The sequence below is a fragment of the Rhamphochromis sp. 'chilingali' genome (genome assembly GCF_963969265.1).
Source record: "Rhamphochromis sp. 'chilingali' genome assembly, chromosome: 13".
NCBI classification, from domain to species: Eukaryota; Metazoa; Chordata; class Actinopteri; order Cichliformes; family Cichlidae; genus Rhamphochromis; species Rhamphochromis sp. 'chilingali'.
In genome coordinates this window covers 4,098,951-4,114,298 of record NC_137940.1, presented here as the reverse complement: position 1 = coordinate 4,114,298, position 15,348 = coordinate 4,098,951, and the positions used below count along the sequence as shown (strand labels likewise).

Sequence of the window (15,348 nt, the reverse complement as noted above, 5' to 3'; positions counted from 1 at the left end):
TGCACAATCAAGCACAAAGAGAAATCTTCAAACATATACTCTAGACACTGATACACAAGGACTCTGTTACTGTTTTATTACATATTAATACACACCTTGTACACATGACTCAACTCACAACGGACCACTACATAGGTGATGCATAGTTCCATACTCATACCACATAATAAAATGCACACATATAAAGGATGGAGGCAGAGTGTGTGATTGGCTAATCTTGCCATAATAAGAGACTGACTCTTCTATTGTTTCATGACTGTGAATAATCATGTGGCCATTACGTACACACAGGCACATAAAGACTTTCAGACAAATACACAGAGATGAATACAAATATGTGCATGTACCACGCAGACACACACATGCACGCTTGAGTAATGGTAACCTCATTAATGCCACAAGAAAGACTTGTTTAGGCTCTATAGTTCAATCTGCTTTGATTCATTAAAAGAAACCTCCTTTACTGATGTTACTGATGTGAACACACACACATACAAACACACTATTGTGGTCCAAGATGAACCCAAGCCAAATTATCATCTCTGACTGATTTAAAGGGGGCTTTGATTTGTTTGTGTGTATGTGTGCATTTTCTGCTTAGTTGTGTGAAAGAGATCTTTCAGTTGCCAAGGTGATGGCACAACATCTCGAGGGAGTCTCTAATCGTAATCTCGTGGGACTTTCTGTGAGACAGACCGTGGGTTGCATTCCTTCTGGCCACACTGGGGTTGAATTCTGCCAAACCATGGCATGCACCAAATGGGATTTCCTCCCCGAATCATCATTTTCTGAGAGGCTCTTGTGTGGTCACACCGCTCTACTTAACATTTTGAAATGGGGATTTTTAAACATAAAACCCAGCTAAATACAAGCAGGATAACATTTACACAGATCCATTTATCTTTCACAGCCATTTTTGTGCTTCAACTTTTGACCGACAACAGCCATCAATAGCCAATCACATAGCGGGGTTTCCATTTTTCTTGCATGCTGCTGCAACTCTAGTGGCAATACAGCTTGAAATCAGGCTTTTAAAATTGGATTTCAGGCAGCAGCACAGCTACACAGTTACCAGCAGATTGAGTACAGAGTTACCAATATCCAATATCTTTTAATCAGAGACCCTCGTCCGCTTCTGTTTTCTGTCAACACTGAGTGACTGTCTCCTCTGATTTCCACGTTCTTCCTCTTCCCTGTTTCTGCTTCATATTTGTCCCATCTTCCTCCGATCTTCTACAGTATGTCTCAGCTTTTTTTTAATCACTTTCTTCCCTTCATTTTTCTCTAAAATGTCTTTACTCGCCTCATTATCTCCATTGGTTTTCTCCTTCCTGGTATAGTCTGGATCATTTTATTGCTTCCTCTGTCCTTTCAATCTTTTTTTTTCCGCACTTGTCTTATTCTGTTACTCTTCTCGTCTTGTATTTTTCCTACCCCTCCCTTTCTTTCTATGCCTCATGTTAGTCCCCTACCTCTCTACCACATCTCCTTTACGTCCAGTAACCATCCCCCTCTGCTTTTCCCCCCCGTCTTGCATCTTTCTCTCTATTAAATTTTTTAACCGTTCTCTTTTGCCACCCTCAGATCTCAGTATTGAATTTGATGCCTTTATAAAAACGACTCATTCAATCAAATCTTTAGAGATGTCCCTGATATGATTAGCAGAGAAGTTCTAGAAGTGCGTGTATGTGTTTGTGTGCGTAAAAACTTCTTTGAGGAAAAAGTGGTTCACCTTCCCTGAAGCTATAATCCATATTTCTTTCTCTTTTTCTTCAGTGTCCGTGTAGCCTATTAGTAGTAATGGTATCACATCATGGTGTCTTTCATTCATAAACTTGACCCAGTGGAAAGATCAGAACTCCTACTGCTACTTTACTGTGTGGGTGTTATTTGGGGCACAACTGTTCTCAAGATGTGTCCAGTAACCCCCCAGCATGACTCTAAGAATAAACACACATATATATAGACACACATTCATTTACCTAACCAGCTTGCACAATGCCTCTAGTCACTTGCAACCAACAACATCAACAGATGCATTCAAACTGACTTTAAGCTATACACAAACAACAGTCCACACACACATAAACACAGCTCTCTATACCCCCTGCCTGTTCCCATTCTCCCCTGTGATTTAATCCTACTTGTCAGTAATTAAGGCTGAGCCGGAGGTGGGCCAGGACGTGGCTATCTCCAGGCAGGGGTGCAACTATAAACTGGATTTATAATGGGAGAGCGGTATTAAAACCCACTGCCCCCGCTGCTAGCATCAATGAGACCATCTCTGTTCCATAACAGGATTTGTCCTCTGCTTTATTACAAAAGGAGGCCTGTCTTCTGAAAGGCCAGATATCCCGGCTGGCATATAATACGCTGACAAGACATTCTGCTGTTCATCCACCCTTCTCCTCCTCCTCCTCATCTCTCGCTCACTCTCTCTCTCTCGAGGTGCCAATACAGTCCAGCCAGTGCAGCCTGTAGAGAGTGAGCTCCGTGAAACAACACCTGATGCTTTCTATAGAGAGCAGAACCTTTTAATTAATGCTACAAGTGAATTTTAAAAAGCCTATTAGAGTGACAAGTTTCCTTAAATAATTTAAATGCATTAAATATCACTTGAAATCAATTCTCAATGTTGTCACCTGATAACAATTCTACTTATCTTAAGTGTAAAGGTCAGTTGAATAGTCGTTATGATAAGCAGCCAGCCACAACATTTCCTCTGCAGTATAGCTGTTACCCACTAGGTCACTAGAGCAAAAGACCTCTGGGGTCTCGTGGGTTATGAAGTAGGGTCCAGGTCAATTTACCATTGATGCACGATCAGATTGAGGGTCAAGGTTTCCCAACAGAATTTTGCATTTAACATCATTATGTATTTTTTTGGGAATATGGCTAATTGGTATATGTCTTCTGTCAATTCCCAACAACAAAAGCATTTTGATTATAGCTACATAAAATAAGTTGCCACTGATTTTACAAAAATAAAAACAAAAACATATTTTAAATGCCGTCTCAAAAACATCACAAAAACATCACCAAAACCAAATAGCTGCTAAAAGACTTTATTCCAGGCTCTTTAAGATCAATCACCTCTGTAAAGGGCATGTTCATGTTAATCACATTTTGTCATTCTGGGCAATAAAACAAGCCAAAACAACCAAATAAGGCCATATTAATAAGTAGGATCTTTTTCTAATTGCCCCCCTTCCCCCCTACCCCACCCTTAGATGTATTTTGTGATTTTCACTCTTGCTCTTGTTGTGCACTCATAGTTTCTAATTATTGCTTGGCCTGTTTTTGGTCTGTTTCCCATCTGACCAAATTAAATTTCTTCATTTTTTTAAAGATCTGTCTCTGTCTTTCTTTTGTAATTCCTTATTTTGTGTTTTAGGGATTTTTTTTGTTTCTAAAGAAATTGTGATTTAGTGTTGTGTTCCATCACTCTAGAGGGAGTCATATTCTCACAGACCTTGGAGAAATGAGGGTTGACTAAAGGACTCTGAGAGTATGTGTTGTCATGTTTCAGCTAAAAAGTAGCCTTAAGATCCTTGGCAAAGATGTGTAAAAACAAAAAATTCAGTCTGTTCTATTCGAATGCAGACTCAAACGCTCTTAGTGATGTGTTCTTCTGACCTGTTGTACCCAGAGTTGTTAAGAATTTCTTTTCCAGTCACAAATATTATTTTGGATTGGATAATAATCGTATTTAAACACAAAAATCTATCATCCTTTCTTTCCTCCATCTCACTTCAGCCGTCTGCACTCCAACAACCTCCACTGTGACTGTCAGTTGTCCTGGCTCTCTGATTGGCTCAGAGCCAGGCGGGGCTTGGCTCCCTTCACCCAGTGCATGGCCCCTGCCCACATGAGGGGCCTCAACGTCCCAGATGTGCAGAAGAAAGATTTTGTCTGCAATGGTGAGTTGACAACAACAAATTTACACACAGTGCTTCAGCGACAGATCTTTACACTCAGATATCACTATTTTTAATGGTGGTTAGTCTATTTTCATTGACACTGAAATAAAACACTTTTGGGTCCTTCTCTTTGCTCGGCTGCAGTTACATCATACTGATGCATAAATATAGCATTCATCTCATGAAGTTAACCTGAATTTTTGAGGAAGAGTGATGCATGGGTAGTACATAATTTAGAAATGAGCCAGTGTTCACTGTAGAGCTGTTGGCAGCTGACTCTGTGCTGTTGAGGTATACAATATAGAGAATATAGTAAAACTAAAGGCGGTATTATACGCAGGGTTGTTATCGTCTCCAGACAGCTCAGCATTGAGTTTATTACACTGACAGAATTACAGCATGTAGAGCGTGTAATCAGCTAAAAAGCCACAGTAAGAGCAGTAGTGTTATCAGCTGCAGATAGCACAGGCAATGTTTACAGGCTTCTGATTCAGCTTTCTGCGCTAATAGACTGCCAGGCTGCGCTCTCTTTATTAGCCTTAAGTCTCATTTTTTTCTGCCTACAAGCTACACAGAAAAGCACCTCTCATTGCACTTTTCTCCATTCTCCTCACTTACTGTCAATAAGAGACCGCTCTTTCTCTTTTTTTATTTGTTCACTATTTTTATCCCATCTTTCCACTTTTCACCATTTACCTGCTTTCCCTTTCTCTTCTCTGTATGTCTATCCTGTATTCCTGCTTACTCTAGCGATATTAGGTAGGCATATCTTGGCCAGGTAATGTTTAGCGAATAATCCCGTTTCATCTCAAAAGATAGCATCTTGTGAAGAATGTAGTGCAGTTGCTTTAGAAACCAAACAACAGCATCAGCTTTTTTTCATCCTCATATTTGGCTGATTGTAATTGCAAATTAAAAAAACAAAAAATAAAGAAACCAATCTCATATCTGTATATTGCTTTCTACAGGTCCAGCCCAGACCGAGTCCAGGACTTGTGCTCCTCAGGTAACCGTTTGCCCACCCAGCTGCAGCTGTAACAACAACATAGTGGACTGTCGTCGTAAAGGCCTTACTGAAATTCCAGTAAACCTCCCTGAAGGCATTGTGGAGATGTAAGACTGCTTTACTTGCTAATTCTGCAAATTCATATGTATATGTGTCTTGTATCGTGGGTTCATTCTATTGCAGATGGGGATAACGTGCGTTTCCTGGACATGTATGTATATGTCTCAATATTTCTACACTTTTACTGGGTGTTTTGGAAATTGCATTCTAGCCACATACCAGTGATTTGGTCATGTTTACGTACGTGTAAAAGTTTACACCAACTCTTTTGAGCATTATAAGATATAAAACGATAAATTAGGCCTCCAATCTATCCCCAGCTGTGGCACATTGTGAGTTTTGCTGTGATAGTTTGTTTTAGACTACACCTAAGCTCCACACTTTTCCTCGTCTTTCTCTCACGCTCTTCCTTTCTTTTACACACCGATTTAAACACACACACGCGCCACAGGGGGACGTGTTTGATATCCGTATTGATCGCTGTACCCTGTTTGTTTGCACAGAGGACAGCTGGTTGATTGCTCTGTGAGAAAAGGAGCAATTCTTGCCCGCAACTGCACACCAATACCGTTATACCTCCCCAGCATAAGTAATAGATTCTCACAAAGTCACGCACACACCAACCCACACATATGCAGACACAGTAGTTTTGTTTGCACAAATAAAGTCTGTACTTTGAAAAAAACAAAACAAAAAACACACATACAGGTATGTTTTTGGATTGAGCCATAAGTACAACAACACCTTATAAAATCTCCAGGGCATGAACACACAGACAGACATACACGCACACACACACATGCACAGCATTAGCATTGGATCTGTGATAATGAATGTTGCTGCTGCAGCACGAAACAATAGAGTATAATAGGATGATGTATTGTCATTCCTTTAATGGAGACAAAGTCATCCTTCTGAATGGCAGTGCCAAGGATCACTGCTACATGTCTGGATCCTTTTAGAGTCATTGTATAACTCTACACTTTAAATATCTTAACATAACTTTTCAAGTTAAATATAAAACCAATATAATTTTTATTGTCATGTTTGCCTCAACAAATATCTGACTCCAACAGACGTTAATGTCTGTGCTCTTTTCTACATCTCTGTATACGTGCACAATCAGCCCATTGTTAACACACTGGCTAACCTGCCAAACTCATCTCCTGTTCCTGTTGTTGTTTAATTGCCTCCTAACCTTATAGATTTTTTTATATAGCTTTTTAAAATGTCTCTTTTTTTAATACATCCTTTGATATTGAGCCTCTAAGTGTCTTTGTCTAAGGCTTGTTTAGCTACCCCTACGTGTAATTTGTAACTTGTTGTTTGTGCAGATTGTCTTTGTCAGTATCCATACATTGATTTATTTTGACCCCTGAGTTGAAATAAAGTGCTGTTGGCTGCCAGGGAGTGAAGTGATGAAATCTAAAGGGCAACACAAGCCAAGAAACAGGCATCTGTAGTGTAAGACCTGCGCTGCATTCAAAGTCAGGACAACGTCCGTTTTCATAAAACACAGCGGTCACAAATTGGCACACTAAGATAAAGTTTATCCACATAAAATGAGTCTTTGAGTCCATACTATAATTTGTTATTTAGAACTCTGAATTGACTACAGTGGCTCAAAACAGTGATTTTAAACATGATGCACAGATACAATTGCCATCAGGGAAGAAAGAGTGGGATGGTGAGTTAAAGTAAGGAGGATGACTGGGTGGGAGGCTGAAGAGAAGGATGAAAAGAAGAAGAAGGGTGGATTAGTTTCCATTTATCATCCTGACAGCTGACCCTGTGGATGGCCTTGGGACCTCGCTGCATCCTCCTCTTTTCTCCTGATTTTCCCTCTCCTCTCCCCTGTTGTCTCCACTTTTCCACTCCTCTGATTTCCTTTTTATTGCCCTCCTTTCCCACTCCTCTCCTATGATTTTCCCTTTCGCCTTTTGTCTTCTCTCTTTTGTCCACAATTTTTTGACTCATTTTCTATCTTACTCCTGTGACTTTTTATTAAATACTCATTTTAATAAAACAGTAATTAATTTTTTTTGTGTGTTCATTTTTCCCTCCTTGTCATCACAACACCATGGAGACATGAAGAATACATGAACAGTTGAATGGGTTTCCTTGACCATCAGGAGAGCAGAAGCTAAACTGTAGTAAATTTTCCCAAATGTCGGCTGTGTGCCTAGTTTTGATGGCTCCCTATGTGATAATAGAGTATTACTACCAGTATGATCTAATAGGTCTGAAGCCTTTTTTCTATGAGTCTGTGGTGGCCAGTGCGATCCTCTATGCTGTTGCATGCTGGGGGAGCAGGCTGAGGGTCGCAGATGCCAACAGACTTAATAAACTGATCCGTAAGGCCAGCAATGTTGTGGGGATGGAGCTGGACTCCCTCAAGGTGGTGTCGGAGAGGCGGATGCTGTCCAAGATAAAGACAATGTTGGATAACACCTCCCACCCACTCCATGACATGTTGGTCAGTCACAGGAGCTCGTTCAGTGAGAGACTGAGATTACCGAAAAGCACCACTGAACCACACAGGAAATCATTCCTGCCTGTGGCCATCTCCCTGTACAACGCATCCACTTAACACACTGTTTGCTGCTACAGCTACACATGTTTCTTTTCCAGCTATTTATTTATGAGTGACTTATGTATGTATGTATGTATGTATATATATGTATATATTGTACTATTCTTAGTTAGCGTATTGTCTGTCTTGTCTTAATGTTGGTTTAAAATGGAGCACTGTAACAAAAAATAATTTCCCCCAGGGATCAATAAAGTATTCTGATTCTGATTCTGATTCCAGAAAAAATGATGGAGTTCCCTTTGGTCCTTTTGAAAAAGCTGAGAAATTTTCAGTCTGTTTGTAAAGACAGTGGCGTTGCATTTACAGAGGAGAATGATCGAGGAATCTATTGGAGATTCAAATTTAAACTATTTTTGAAAAGATTATTCTGTACATGTAACTGCTTTAAAACTGTTCATGGACAGTTTGTAGAAAAACCTATTAACATTCATTTTAATGTTTCAGTTCCCATTCATCATATCTCATTACATACTGCCCCTTTGGCCTTAATTTCATTAGAAGTACAAGTTTTGTTGTCAGTAGTCCAGATTTTCATCAGAGCCTTTTTCTTCTTCTACACTCACATCAGAATGACTCTATGTAAACACATTACTGCTGAGCTGCAAAACTCAAGACAACATTTCACACTGAGCGACCTTGGCCCGCATCTGCTATAAAGCACTGACTCACCTGCAGAAATATTTTGTAGATGTTGATTGGAACAGCCACCTTTTGAACTTTTTGTGCACTTGCGTTTGGCTTTGGTGGCGGCTAAACAGGACTTTATTATAACCTTGGAAGTAGAAAAAACGAGCTTACTGTGTCCAGTTGATATATATGTATTGGAAATTCATAATTTAATGTTCCTTTTTATGTTGACGTAAATGATCTTTTCAGTAATTAAAAAGTTTAAATATCTTCTCCATTTCTCTATTTTTATTCCTGTCTCTGTTCCTCTCTCTCTCTACAGTCGTCTGGAGCAGAACTTGATTAAAAGTGTCCCTGCTGGAGCCTTTTCTGCCTACAAGAAACTCAAGAGGATGTGAGTCTGTCTGGAACGACCTGCATACATCTAAACACATGCAAATACACACAAGTATTAAATAATAATGTTCAATATATTAAACAAGTTTTAGGCAAACTACATTCTAAACAAATGTCTACTTTCTAAGATATTTTTTATGATCGCTAATCTTAGTGTTATTATGCCATGACTGAATGGTATAAGTGTTGTAAATAGATATAAAAAAGGCCAATTAACCACTGAAAAATTGCATATGTACACAAAGGCTTTAAAAAGCTTTAAAAAGCCCACTACTAGATTTTCAAGTAAGATTAAGAAATACCAGAATCATTATACCTCACTATAAGGACCTATGATTGAGGTTTTTCCTCAACCATCATCTTACCAAATTATGACAGAAACTAATATAACTAATAACTAATATACTATGTACACAGTCATACAGATATAAAGATTAATAGTGGAAAAGTTGTTATCATGCAGATGCCCGAAAATGCTAAACACGTGCAAGGTTACAAGGTTATTCACCCGCCTCTCCTCAGCAGCAGTGTTTAACAATATATCTTACAACAGTCAAAACTGACTGACATGAACTGCACTTAACATGTCACTGCTTCCATTTTCTCGCTTGCCCTCATTTACTTATATATTCAGTCCCCTCTTTCTTACTCTTGTCCCCGTGCCATGACCTCTGCTGATGTACTCTCGCATAATCATTTTTCATACAGTTCTAGGACATTCGCACAAAAATGAACCCCATTGCTGTGTATTAGAGTAATCTCACACACACACACACTCTCCCACTCTTTCTCCCCAGTGACTTGAGTAAGAACCAGATTTCTGACATTGCTGCCGATGCTTTCAGTGGCCTTCGCTCACTCACCTCATTGTAAGTATGACACATGTGCATGTAAACGGACACAGACATGTACACAAACACACATCCAGACAGAAAAGTAATTGCATTTCCAGACATTAAGCAAATAAAAATGTTGTCACAGTTGATGCTGACAAGGGGAACACAGTGCAGCCGAATGTGTGTATGTTCTGTACGTGCATCTGTGAATATGTTGTTGTGTGTGCAATTGTACATGTCTGTGATCACTCACTATGTCTGTGTGTGTCTGTCTCTGAGGGTGAAAGTGATAAGAACATGAAGGACAGTTTAATTTGAATCAATCTGGAGCATGAAAATGAGACAGACAAGAAGGGGCAGACAAGGTGAACCCTACTGGGTGTTACGACTGAACATGTATATGCACAAACAAGCACACGCACTTACACACACATACGCAGGAATGTCACTGGGAGGCTAAACCTCTGCACTGGAGTCCTGCTCAAGCACAAGGTTACAACACATACAACTGTTCCAGTGACTTAAATTATGCAACTGCAACTGGAAGCACATCTCAAACCTAATTTCGGTCTTTGACTAATAAATGAGATCAACTGTAAAAAGCAGTATGCATAGTGAGAAAAGCCTTAGTTTCAACGTGACTGTGATGTCCATGTTTTCATCTGACAGAAGTTTAAAAAAATGGTTTCCACTGGAAACAGACAGCTTTTTGTCTTTGATTGCAACACAATTTCAGTTCTTCCAACTAAAATAGTTTTTCCAGTTGAGTGAACATGATGACTTTTTCATTCCTAGGAGATGCACTGAGCGTCTTTCTTGCCTTTTGGAGAGCTGAATAGTTGTAATTTAATGGAAGATGGGTCAGGCTAAGAAATACAATAATAACAATGAGGGTATTTTAGTTTACAGTGTCATTTCAAGTAGTTGGCGAATCGAGTGTATCTGCAGATTTTATTATTTAGATGTTTTCAGGTAGACTAAGTGTTCTTTTCTGTTACTGGCTGAAACAATTTTTCAATTCTTAACTTAAACAAAGACCAAAAATCTATAGCTCTCCATTGATCAACAACATTAACACAGTAAGCTATTTAAAAATTGGACTTAGGGTGATGTGTCTCAGAAATGTGTACAGGATATCTTCTTTCAGTAGCATCACCAAAACTCCCAGAATGTTCTCAAAATAAGAGAATCAGCAGGGAAACTCTGGAGGACCAATAAAAATATTTTATTAGGCCACACGTCGGACTTCACATCACATAAGTCTCAAGGCTTTAAAGTCATGTAATTTGTCCATTTCAGGGTACTATATGGCAATAAGATCACCGAACTGCCCAAGGGAATATTTGATGGACTGGTTTCCCTGCAGCTACTGTAAGTATCGTCTGTCTGGTCTGTTGTTCTGTGTGTGGCTGGATGCATGTGTGTGGTATCCAAAAAATACACTGGGCAGTATATAAAATAATAAAAATACGAAATCATAATAACACCCCAATAAAGAATGAACTACTGAGGAAACATTGTATACAGTTTGAGCCAAATGTTCAAACAGCTTCAGTTTCTTTTACTAAATATCAACCAGTAAACATGTAAAATGTCTGATTTTACTTTTCTTTTTTTATTGTTTGAAGCCAAACATGACAATATTTGGCCAAATAAACTATAAAAAAATAGCCAGTCAATTTAAAAGACAACTCAATTAAAAATACTCCAAAATGCACCAACATGAATGAGGGGTCCAGTTCAGTGATTTGAATTATCAGGCCTAGAATACAGCAGTAGTTTGCTACAGCGAGTTTAGCACACCTGGCAATTAAAGAGGCAATGCTTCTAACTGTAAGCATTATTGGAACACCTCCAGGATGCATTATAAAACCACAGCAGTCTGCAGGTATTGGTGCTCTTGACGCCAGCATCAGGTGGCCTTTAGGAGAACTGCTGTGTTTTGGTCCCAGAGTTTGTCACTTCAGGTTGACATACTTCTGAAGTGGCCATCTGTGGAACTGCATTTTTTTTTTTTTTTTGCAATTCCAATTGGCATTAATTGGTTTCAGTGGAGCATAATAGGCAGAAATTACTACATTTATATGAAGTGTACTTAATTTTCCCTGGTTATGGTGATTTACTAATTTGGCATCAGCAGTCCGTATCCACCTCTGGACAATTATCACAGCTAAGGCCAATGGTATGGGTCGATGTTATTCACTATTGTGCAGTAACAGCTACTATGGAATGTTGTCTTCCACGATTAACCTTTGAACTGTCATTTATCTGTGTATGTCAGTATAAAATGCTAAGTATGAAACAAATAAATTGGTGTGCTGCAATACGAACTGTAATCTCCCACAGTTCTTGTTATCTTACGTATTGTAGGGGGGAAACTATTAATTCTGAATAATTCCTCATGGGCACAGATTCAAACTGCAGCTGCTGGTTCAACATGCAGTAAAAAATTCTATAACAGCTACATAAGTACTGTATGTGGCATATGGTCCTCGGAAATGCCGCAGTCCACTGCAGAAACTGCTAATGTTCTGGGCTTTTCCATCGTAAAGTGAAGCGAGGCAAAGAGAATGAGGACGAGTGAGCCTAACCCACAAACACCTTTTACAGGCTTAGGTGGATCATTTGGATGCATGGTGCATAGTAAGAGAGAAAGAGAGAGGGAAAGGGGGTGGGCAGATGTGGATGGATAGATAAATTAATGGATGGCTGGATGAGGAGTGAAACTGACGTAGACATTGGAAAGAAGACAGATATGAACAAATGTATACATGCAGGAAATATTAGAAGAGCAGAAATAACTACTGGGAGATCAAATTTGTGCTTTTTGTGTCAACCAGTATGTGACACTGTTATCAATGAACAACTCAAATTGGAAAGAGCATTTCCTTATATTTCTTCATGCATGTATGCATTGTCCATTTACAGGATGATTCAGTCCCATTGTTGTGCATGTGTATAACAAACTGAATGATTAGCTAATACTCACGTATTGAAACATTCTAGCACTCACTCAGCAGGTGAATGGAAGAAATGCCTTTTAATATTTCACCACTGACACAAAAACCTCTCATGTCTCTGAAGGCAGTCAGTTTGTCAAGATTCACTCACATAGTGTAATAATTATAAATTACATTCAGCTTTCACTCTTGAATAGAATAGAGCATCATGTTAACCTATGACTGCAAAGATGTGTTTATTGCTTTATATAGCTACTGGTCTGTTTACAATCTCTGGGCTGCTTTGTTTTACTGGTGCGGTTTCAAGTAATTAGTTCCCCCTGTGAGCCGCCTAATGAGGCGTGGATATGTCGCAGAGCAGCACGTGTGCATGTATCACCTGCGAGTGTGTATGTGTGTGTGTATATGCATAAATTAGATGTGCCAGTACAGGCACTCGTTAGAGTGGTTTGAGAATGAACTGCCTTACCAAGCACCAAGTTAGTTACCTGTCAGGGAAAGAAAGGGAAAAAGTAGACTGTTTAGTGTGTGACAGAGAAAAAAGAATGTAACAAAAGACAAGAGGTGGGGAGGGTGAAAGAAGAGGAAAAGTGGAGACTGAGACAGACCCGAAGCAAGAAAAGAGGAAAGGTGGAAATACAGGGAAAAGCTGACAACTTGGAAATATCAGCTAATGACGTGTAGATATGAAAAGACAGCAAGATGGAGAGAAGGTAGAGGTGAAAACTTTTCTGTCATTTACTTAATCCTTCTATCACATTTCTCATTTCCCATTGCCTCTCTCCTCCATTTTGCTTGTCAGCCACGTTCGCTTAAATATATATATCTGTGTCAGTCCAAATTAAATTTTCACCTGTCCCTTCACTGTCTCACTCCATTATTTCCACCACCCTGTATCCATTCTTCCTCCTGCCTTTCCCTCCTTTCACCATCTGTCTCTCCCATCAAAACAAGGTATTACACTCACACACCCAACGGTGGATATTCCCCTCCTGCTCCAGAAGAGAAAGTATAAAACTGCAATTTTCAAATGTATGTGTCACATCGAGAAAAAGTATAATCATGAGTATGTAGGGAAGGGAGGGGTGAGTTTGGTAAGGGACAGAGGATGAAATAGTGAGTAGATGACAGGAGAGGAAAATAGTGGTTTTGCATTTGAGATGCATCTGAGAAAAATGAATTCTCATTATCGATGTGTGCGTTTATCTTTTGTTTGTCTTGAGCACAGATAATACAGCCAAATAAACAAAACAGAGGCAGATGAATAGCAAATGTTAATGGCTCTTCTTTGCATTTCAGATTGCTCAATGCCAACAAAATTAACTGTTTGAGAGTCAACACCTTTCAAGACCTACAGAACCTCAATCTCCTGTCATTATATGACAACAAGCTGCAAACCATCAGTAAAGGACTGTTCACCCCTCTGCGCTCTATCAAGACTCTGTAAGTTCATATATGTTGTTTTACATCATTTTGGTGTCTTAAATAGAGCTGCTGCTATCAGTTGAATCAATAATTAATATGCTGACATAAATGAATTGACAATAGACTGCTTAGATGCCTTACTAGTGAGATATTCCATGCATGTTCAGATGGAGGAGACAGCAGGGCCGATGCAGATTATACAGGAGGGATTATATGTCCCTTCAGCCCTGGGAATGCCTTAAGATCCCAGAGGAATAGCTGGCGAAAGTTGCTGGAAATTGCTGCACCTAGATTGGACTGATACGCTGGCAAGTGTTTTGATATGTGATTTTTCATTTTTACATCAGAAATACATTCTCAGTACACTGGGCTTCTGAAATAGCCAGCCGCTTTTTCACCAAGGGTTTTTACTGCAACATCTGTCGTTTCTCATCTAATATCAGTTTAGACTTAAGAATAACATTTTCACCGGTTAGTTGACACCGCAAAAGTAAAAACAGGGCAGTAACCTACTTGACTAGAAAGAATCGACAGTTGTCTGCTGATTGCACTGAATTTGTTCGTATTCAGGAAACTGCTGCAACTACTTGCAATTGTTTCCTGTTATCAGCACACGATTGCTGATAACTTTGGTCGTTCTATGATCTCCAACCACTGTTTCCCCTACTGTGACTGAACGAAAAGATGTATAGAGATGATAATTGAAAAAATCTATTTAGAAAACTGGGCCTTCATTAAGTATCTATGGTCTTCTGTTGGTTAATTAATGAAGGTTATTAGTGTTAATGATAGCTATAAAATTCTTCTCATAACGCTCTCAGCTGCTTGAAACGTAAAATAACTCACTTAATGCAAGAGTAGCTCTCTTGGAAAACATGTGCTTTTGGATGGGAAAAGAAATGCAACAAATGATGAGTTGAATTGTAATTTTTCTGTAGAAGACAGTATTCAGTATATTTATCCAAACCCGAAATCTCAGGCAACTGTAGTAAGCTTGAGATTCTTTTTTCTACAAATCAAGCTTCCACTCTGTCCTTGGTCCTTTTTCTTTTTCAGTCATCTGGCCCAGAATCCCTTTATGTGTGACTGTCACCTGAAGTGGCTGGCAGACTACCTGTTTGACAACCCAATTGAGACAAGCGGAGCACGCTGCAGCCACCCCAGAAGGCTGGCTAACAAACGAATAAGCCAGGTGAAGGGAAAGAAGTTCAGGTGCACAGGTAGGAGATGACTTTACACTGATATACAAGCCAATCATGTATCCAAAATGTATACACAAAATTGTTTTGCAAACCTAGCTATGGATTCCCCCAGATTTTAGTTGTATATATGTAAAGAGAATCTATCCAAGCAGAGCACACAGCTAAAGAAAAAATGCAGGTAAGCATGCCTGAAAAACAGATGTAAATCAGTCAGGTTATACTTGAAATGTCACATTTCACAATTGAAGCATTACAAATATATGAAGTATTAAAAGTGCATAAATAAAAACCGAAAACAACTACTAAACAGACACACACCCACA

General features: G+C 39.2%; 1 protein-coding gene across 1 annotated transcript in view; it reads left to right on the top strand.

Annotated features, from left to right (window-relative positions):
* The window catches only part of slit3 (slit homolog 3), a 247,429-nt gene that overhangs the window by 179,110 nt on the left and 52,971 nt on the right, over nt 1–15,348 (top strand). The window contains exons 7-13 of the mRNA XM_080900540.1: nt 3,757–3,920; nt 4,889–5,033; nt 8,529–8,600; nt 9,400–9,471; nt 10,738–10,809; nt 13,698–13,841; nt 14,880–15,043. Of these exons, the coding sequence (XP_080756666.1) occupies nt 3,757–3,920; nt 4,889–5,033; nt 8,529–8,600; nt 9,400–9,471; nt 10,738–10,809; nt 13,698–13,841; nt 14,880–15,043 (833 nt within the window). The remainder of the gene's footprint in view (nt 1–3,756; nt 3,921–4,888; nt 5,034–8,528; nt 8,601–9,399; nt 9,472–10,737; nt 10,810–13,697; nt 13,842–14,879; nt 15,044–15,348) is intronic.